Genomic DNA, 8,991 nt, shown 5'->3' with positions numbered 1-8,991 from the left:
TTTCTGGGGAAAATCTGTAATTTGTCACCAGCTGCTGGTCTCAGATGATAGGTGACAAACAGCCTTATTTAAGGGACTGTATGACATTAAAAAGAGGTGTCTGCTTTACCTCCTTGTCCATGTCTATGTCTGACATTAGCTGCAATACCAATCACAGCCACAGTCAGCAGTGGCGCTGTCTCAGGAAATTTCTCCATTCCTTTTAAGTAGGACATTTTCTAGTGTTTCTCTACAAGCAACAAGTGGAAGTGCTGCATAGAAATAATGTGCAGGGGAAAGACACAGTGAAATCCCCAGCACTTGTCTGATCAGTCTCATCTGCTGGATTCCCTGGGCTGAGTTATTAGGTTACATGTCCACGCAGCACTGAGGGTGATCGTTGATCTGTGGGGCTGGGATTTGGTAGAGGTGAGGGTTAATTCTATCATCTCATAGAGGGTGACAATGAGGACTACCACAATGGATGTGCTGGACCCTTGCAGCCAGGGTGATGTGCACACTGAGCGCTTGCTGACAGTCTGTCTCCTCCAGCTCTGCTGTCACGTCTGGTGCTATGCTGGAATCAAATGTGTCCTGCATCTCAAAGCAGCCAGCCTGTCCTCACCGCTGGGGGAGAGCAATAATCTTTAATAATAATCGCCTAATGCAATTACCAGGTCCATTCAGGCTAGTGCTAATGTGATTAGATCTGATGTGCTTTAATTATACCTAATATGCTCGGTGAGGATGGAGAAGCTTGGTAGCTCTGTCTCCTGGCACCTCAAAGAGTCCTACACACCTCTCTCCACCCAGTGCCCGAGGTGGGCAGGTCTTAGAAGAAGAAGAGAAGCAGACTGCCCCTTCTCTGCCAGACACAGCTCTCACTCATCAAGGAGCCAGCAGCCCAGGAACCCACCACTTCTTCCATGGGTGAGAATGTGAAATGAGAATACTTCAAGAGACTGGAAGACTCAGGTGACATCAGCCTATGGAGCAAAGGGTCAGTTCAAGGAAGGTCCCATTACACAGTGACTGGAGAAGGCGATGATACTCTAGTGGAGAAGACTTCCAGGACTTCCAGGCTGCTCTCCAATCATAAGAAACCCTAGGTCATTTAGTCAACATTATGACTTTCCAAGGTTCCTCTGCAGCTCTTCTCCTGGTGTCTTTGCTTCTGTCTCCAGGTGAGTCTAAGTTCTTTCTTGAAACTGTTAAGACTCCAGAGGGCACCTACTCTATAACATGGGAGAGGGTTATCACTGAGATCTGATGTGCATCCATGTGCCTCCAAAGATATGATGGAGAGACAGGATCTGAGAGGGCTTACATGACATACAATTTACTTTCCTATTCTATGATTACCTACACACTGACTTTCATACACTCACTGTGTCCTTCTCAAGCTCAGATAGTTCATAAGGTGAAGGAGTCTTGCTATCAGCACCATGTTGGAACCCGGTGGACTCCTCACTGAGAATTAGATGGACAACATAGGAGCAACTATCTAAAGACTTTGTCACTTGTCCTTTAAGGCATTGCTGTTCTTTCAGCACCATGGACATCTCATAAATACTGCTTGTGGACACTTGTCTGGCAAATTGACTTTATAACAGTAAATGTATGGACTTTCATGATATAAGATTGTTGTGCTGCCATATTGTGCACCCTACTGCTACATCATGAAAGTCTGATTACTCTTACGTTATGACACCTTGGTCCACCTAAATCTCTTTATGAATGTTTTTTAGTGTTGAGCACGAATATTCAAATAGCAAATTTTTATCGCGAATATCGCCAATTTGAGAATTGGCGAATATTTAGACTATAGCGCCATATATTCGTTATATCGAATGTTCGGCATTTCTTTCCATCTGAACACATGATTCCTCTCTGCTTCTTGCTTGTGGGCCAATGAGAAGGAAGCAATGTCAAGTTCCCAACAATACTTAGTGCAGCAATCAGTAATCTGTAGTCAGTCCTGCTAAAATGTGAAGTTGCACGTAGTGCGAAAAATATTCTAATCACTGCTGATTAGCGCAATCGCAAATATATTGGAGCCCTTGACTCTATCTGCATATAAAGCTATTGTAATGTTCTGCCGTGCCAACCATTTTCTCCAGTCTCAGGAAACTTCTAGCAGCTTGAAAAATGTAGCCAAAGTGACCCACGCCGGTATTTCGCGTTACGAATTCGCATTACGCGATTTTTAAATTGCCGATTTATCGCATTCAATAAAATAATCTCGAATTCTCGAAATTCGCGAATATATGATGAATATTCTACAAAATATTTGTCTATGATCCAGAAGAGACAGCAGTGTCCTGCACTTGATAGAAGACGGATATGCTGCCATATTGTGCACACTACTTTATAGTGAAGTCCAAATCTATATGAACTGCCCATGGTGCAGAAAGTGACAGCTGTGCCAGGTGGGTGCTTTATCTTAGACAGCCGGCTCTATCATGAAAGCCCAGTAAGGGTGTTTTCACACTTCGGTTTTTGCCGTTATTTTCTTCTGCACATTTGGTGGCGTTTTCGGTGCATTTCTTGCTGTAAAACCTCCAGAATAGAAAACTCAGGGCACACAAGCATTTTTTTTATTTTTGCTTCTGGCCTTTTTGTTCATTAGGTGGCATATTTTTGTCATTTTGGCTTCTTTTCAAAAACACAGCATGCTGAAGCTCTTGGCGTTTTCTTTTTCTTTTTTTGGGTATTTTGATCTCACTGAAAAAATTGCTTATTCTGGCTTTTTTTTTTAGTGGTCAAAGGAGACCAGTGCCAAACTGGCGTGTGTCAGTACCCGTACTCTTATCTAGAAGTCAGATCACTCTAGTCTATGAATACGTCAAGATGCTGCCGGAGGTGCTGAAGGGACGGCAGCGTCTTCAGGAGTTCTCCCAGTCCATGTAACTGAGCCTAATAAGGCTACGTTCACACTAGCGTTGTGCTTCCGGAACTGCCCGCCGGATCCTGAAATCCGTATGCAAACGGATATCTCTTTTTGCCATTAGACTTATTCATTGAAATACCAGATCCGTCTTTCTAGGAATAACGGATCCGGTATTTCATTTTTTTCACAGCTAGAAACAACTGCGCATGCACAGACCGGAAAACCGGATCCGGCGACGCGGCAATTTCCAGAACACTTGGTACCGTATCCGGCATTAATACATTTCAATGAAAATTAATGCCAGATCCGGCAAGTGCGGTATTGTTCCGGGATTTTGTCCAGAAAAAATACCGCAGCATGCTGCGGCATTTTGTCCGGTCAAATACCGTACAAGGGACGGAACGGAAGACATCCTGATGCATACTGAACGGATTGCTTTCCATTCAGACAAAACTGACGCTTTTTTTTTTTTGCGGTAATGAAACCCTTTACCGGATTTCAATACCGGAAAAGAATAACGCTAGTGTGAAAGTACCCTAAGGCTTCATTTACATCTCCGTTTGGTAAATCCTATAGTCTTTTCTGACAGAGGAACAGACTACCGGAGTTATCATATCCGGCATAGCCAGACCAGGTCCCCATTCACTATAATGGGATCTGACATAAAAATCCCAGTTTGTCTCATCATTTATACCAGAAACTCGGCAGATCCCACCAAAGTGAAAGGGAACCCGGAGTTGTCCGGCTATGGTAACTCGGGCAGTCTGGTCCTCTGCTGCAAGACACTCAAGGAGACGCTAAGGAAGCCTATGCCTGTAAAGGCTCAGCGGCTTGTTTAAGACTCTGCTGATCCTTTAGCTCCACGGACTGCTCCGAAGGGACTGTGCGTAGAGATTTCCATGGACTGAGGGCATCTGGCTTCTAGATAAGGGACTTCATGATAGAACAGCCATGGGCACAATCTCCCCTTCCAGGCACCATGGACAGGTCCTAAGTGCTGAGACCCAGATTTCCATGGACTGAACCCTCCAGATAAAAGTGGCCGCATTTCATTTACAAGATTCCAACACTTGGCGAGTGGCAGAGTCATGGGCAGGTGCTGATGCAGATAGGCAGAGCCAGTCAGCGATAACGTGCTGTCATGGGGGGGGAAGGGGAGTCCAGCACTGAGAGGGGTCATGTTAACTCTTTGCCGTCCATGGTCAGTAGTAGTACCAGGATATGATGGAGCTTGTAGTCCCGCCACACAGGAAAAGCAGTCTGCATTTCTGACATTGGAACAAGGTGGAAGTAGTCGCTGGGGGTGAAGAGGGTCGATTGTGCCCAAAGTATCAGCATCACGGACTTCAAAGTTCTCCCCAGAATATCAATGTCATCTCCTGGAGTAAGGTGTGAGCACCTGGCCTTACCAGTGGTCTAGGGGTGTAGTGGAGCTGAGTTTGTCATTTACAATTCACAGTGATGTCACAGTAATTATTATTTTTAATATTAATATTTATTTTAAAGTGCGTTCCCCTCCAGAGTGCTGCACATATCGGAAGGGTTTACATGCTTAATACAATGCAAAACGAGCCCAATAAACTGACAGACAAGTGCTCACATTGTAGGAAGGAAGAGGCGAGAGTAGAATCTCAGGTATTATCTGAAGTACTTAATACAAGAAAGATGACTGCACTATGGGCTTCTTCATGACGCAGAAAAAGAGACGATCCCAAAAGACAATTTCAGCTCTGCTACATCATGTCTATTCCACATGATAGGAGTAGAACCAGTGGAGACCCCTACTCATCCATAGGCTTAGTTGTTAGTAAAAATAAGGGAAATGATTGCAAATGAATAAGATTTGACCCAAATGTTGTAATTTTAGGGCCAAATTTTGGGTGAGTGGATTCAGGTGAGAGAAAAATTAATAAAGTAATTAGTTAATAAAAATAAAAAAAAGATAAAAAATAAAAATAGGAGACCCCAGAGAGTCATACACAATTGTACAGGCCAATTAGAGAACTTTTGATTTGGGTCGAATCGATTTGGACCCAAATCAAATTGGTGGAACTGAACCCGAAGCGGATTGTGAGCAATTAGCTCGTCTCTAGCGGTTAGTGTACGTTACCTGCTGCGTTGTGGGGGTGGAAACCTGTTGGGCCACAATTCAGTTTATTACCATTATATTTCCACGTCTCTCGGTAACTTATAGATGTAGCAGAGCTGAGTTTGTTATGGGACTCAGCCAGGGCTGCAGGTAAACCTACTGCATTAATCGATCCCTGCTTCATCCAGGAGGAAAGAGTTAACCTTGCTTGCTTGCTGCACCCTCTGTGGTCTGTCTGTATGTGACCGGGGGGCTTGCTGTACACATGTTTTATTGATGCCGATCCCCCCCGCCTCCCCCCTCATTTCTACATAAAAATCGCCAACCCTGAGGTTGTTAGTTTAATAAGAGAAGATTATTCCTCGTTTTCATCCGGCTCTGGATTCCCGGGGGAGACATGGGATAGAAAGCTGCATCGTAACACTCTGCGAGTGCGAAGCTGAGAAGCCAGCACCCCCCAAGGAGATGAGGCTCTGCGGGCTGCTGTTAAATGGCGCAGTTTTATTATACAGTGCTGACATACTCTGTAGTGCTGTACAGAGAATCCGTTCATTCATGACATTTACTGCCCCGAAGGAGCTGACAATCTGATTATCCCCCCCTCCTCCTTCCCCGGAGGGGTATGTCATTGGATTAAAGGAAACATATGAGGACTGGAAATCCTACAGGACCTAATCTCTGGCCAAGCACTTGTCTGGATGACTACGGTCTTGCCCCAAAATATCTGCCCACTTGGAGCAGCCAAGCGCACGTTCATTTAAAGGTCCTGTCCAAGTGTTTTACGCCGATGACCTATGCCCAGGATAGGTCACCGGTATGGCTGCCTCCTCGCAGCTTACCATGCACAGCGCCATCCATTGGACAGCGACAGCGCCATTTACGTGGATGGGACTGAGCTGATCCGATGAACATGGCGTCACTGGCCTAGGAAGAGGCCACATTGTACACCAGTCTCTTCAAACAACTGATCAGCGGGGGTGCCAGGAGTCAGACCCCCACCGATCAGATACTGACGTCCTATCCCGACTCTGAAAACCCCTTTAAATGGGAAGAGGAAGATAAGCAGCTGCCAGACACTTCTAGTAGTTGCTTCTGACCCAGGAGAATAAAGGATTGGACATGTTCAAATCCAACGTGCCTGATCCGTCTCTTCCTCATATTCAGCCAACTGTGGTCAGTCCGAATCAGTTTTTGTGAAATTACAACTCCCATTATGCTGGTCTCCTCTGTGGTGTGTACCAACAACAGTGTTGAAATCCAAAATCCTACAGACCACCAAAGCTTTGGAACGAAGAGCATCCAGCGTGGAATGTCCTTTTAACTCTTTCCTACCCAATCCACAATCTAGACAGAACCTTTCATTGCAGGCTCCAGGGAGAGGACTGCTCTCAAACTTTGCTTTGCTGATCAATATGTTCTTTGAGGCTATGAACACCTTAAGGGTCCATTCCCACGTCCGTGTGTGTGTTTTGCGGATCCATCGGCGCAATTGAGGACAAGAATAGGACAAGTTCTATTTTTTTCGGGATCGGAATTGCGGACCCGGAAGTGCGGATCCGCAATTCCGGAATCCAGGCAGCACATCGTGCTGCCCCATAGAAATGAATGGGTCCGCATTTTGCGGAACGAAATTGCGGACGTGTGAATGGACCCTTAGGGGCATTATTTTATGATTGCATTTTGCTCATTTTGAGCTACAAATCCAAATGACTAAAGACAGACATCCCAACCTGCAAAAAACTCATTTCAGGGAGGTTTTCTTTTTTTTTCTTTCACAAACTTTTTATTACATTTTCCAAACATATGCAGTATCTGCACACTTTGCTCTATGGTGTGGAGGACTGGGCTCAATACCCTGCCCCAAATTATCATATTTATGTATATGATTAAAGGGATTCTGTCACCACCTAGAAGCCCTGTGAGCTAAACATCTGCTCATGTCCAGGGTAGCATTCTGATTTCTAAGGTGGCCTTATAAAAGCTATTTGTGGCTTTATTCTGCGGAAAAACTGGTTGTACTAACCTGTCAATCATTGAATTAAGGTGCCCAAGCAGGGGAGGTCTGTGGATGCATGGTGCCCGGCCGCACGCATCACCGTTCGTGCCCAGCGCCGCCTTCTACTCCTCAGTGCCGCCTCTCCCTCACCCTCCTCCCTCTTTGAGATCCCACGTGTGAGCACAGGCTCAGCCTAATGCGCCGTTGCGGACTGCTGGCATCGGCTTCTTCTTGCATGGTGCGCACGCGCTGAGAAGGGGACACTGCTACAGGTTGCCGGAAAGGTTTACTGCGAGTAAACTAGAGATGGGAAGTTCGGATCTTTCACATGAATCGGTTCATTCGCTGAGCTGACAAAAAGCAAGTGAACCGAAGCTTAGGTTGCGCAATGCGCATGCGCGGATGCTTCCATTCACTTGCTGACTCGCTGAGTCGGCTCTTGGTCTGAGTCAGGAAGTTTATTCTTTAAAACCCTGTGTGTAATTATCTACCCCACTGTAGGAAAAAAACAAGCATCCAGGGGGTGTGAATTTAACACTGGGGTAAATAATATAATTAAAATCATTGAGGGTTAAATGTATTCAAAAAAAAATACATCTCTCTCAATAGTTATATAGCTACTGAATGAGACAGAAGAAGGGATGCCTTTAACATATAGATCTCCTTGAGAAGCCAATTTGACCCTAAAGGGTTAATTCAACCTGTAATCTAAACTCTGTCCTGTCACTTCTCTTATCTCTCTGCTTGGCTATCAGTAAACCTTTCCAGGATATATTGTCTCACATGAGGGTGTCAGGGAGCCACCATCTAATAGCTGGAGACCCCTGAACCTCCGGGAGACTTGAGATCCCTGCTAAGACCACCACCGATACTCAGAATAATGGAGTCACAATACCAGTTTGTGGCATCCATTGGACTGTATTTCCTCTAGTTTTTCACTTCAGTGGAGCAGTGTATTGTCATCCCTTCATTCTATGGATCCTTATGTCAAGTCTTCATGATATCCTATGACATTAAAGGAATATTCCTTTACAGGGGTCGGCCCATCTCAGATATTGATGGCATATAGCTATGATATGCAATTCGTGTGAGATCTGGCACCCACTCCTATCTCCAGAAACGGGGCCCCCCTAGTAAACGGAGAGCAGCCCCCGGGATGGGAATACCCCTTTAATGTCACTTAGATAATGCTGACATCCCCTGGGGTACATGTAGGCCTACACCCATTTTCCAGCAGGGACTACTACCATAGTGTGAGCTCTGACTACAGATTTTGGTGGTTCCAGAGGTACGTAGAACACATACCCACACACACATGATATCAAACAGAAGCCGTAATGTTAAATCTGCTCATCAGCCCAAAACCCAAGACCTATTTGTTCCTATTACCAACTACATATGGAAATACGTTTGGCAGAATGCACCAGTAAAATCAATGTAGTGTGTGATGAAGAAGAGGGGAGGACATGTCTATGAAAAGAACAAGAACATTGAATTCTGGATTATTTATGTAAAAAATTGGCACATGGTCGGTTAAATATTCCGAACCTGGCCAACCAATGAGAGAGCTGCTGGCAGGGAGTTTTTTGGATGGCACTTGCAATTCCTGGGTCCCTCAGGCCCTGCACTGGACATAACTCAGTATTTCAGGTTTGCATAGTGTTCCTTTTAAAGGGGTGGTCTGCTTTGAACAATGCCTTCTATTAGAATTGTCCCCCGATGATAAGCTGATTACTGCGGAGACCCCCAGTGTTTGGCCGTCATCTGCTGGGAAACGGGCAGCAAGTGTTTAATTTCCCTGCAGCACCTCCACAGCGGAGATGAAGCATTACACCGTTCTCACTGAAATCAATGAGCTGTTCATGTGATGCCTGGATGTGATGTGTCCTCCTGAGAGAAACACTCTTTGTAGAACTGCTCTCCCCCTTAATAAGTGAGGCCCCTGAACAAGAGATTCCCATATATTTACTCAAATCCCCTAACGGGTATTTTAAATGGGGTTAATAAACCAAAGAACTCTTTTAAAGGGGTTGGCCG

The 8,991-nt window shown here is 45.2% G+C and overlaps 1 protein-coding gene across 1 annotated transcript in view; it reads left to right on the top strand.

Moving 5' to 3' along the window:
* Positions 1-960: 960 nt before the first annotated feature.
* Positions 961-8,991, top strand: part of CHRNA4 (cholinergic receptor nicotinic alpha 4 subunit) — a 61,165-nt gene continuing 53,134 nt past the window's right edge. The window contains exon 1 of the mRNA XM_040435648.1: positions 961-1,163. Coding sequence (XP_040291582.1) covers positions 1,106-1,163 — 58 coding nt within the window. The 5' untranslated portion in view covers positions 961-1,105. The remainder of the gene's footprint in view (positions 1,164-8,991) is intronic.

This window comes from Bufo bufo, chromosome 6, assembly GCF_905171765.1.
Source record: "Bufo bufo chromosome 6, aBufBuf1.1, whole genome shotgun sequence".
NCBI classification, from domain to species: domain Eukaryota; kingdom Metazoa; phylum Chordata; class Amphibia; order Anura; family Bufonidae; genus Bufo; species Bufo bufo.
This window is presented reverse-complemented; position numbering and strand designations above follow the sequence as displayed.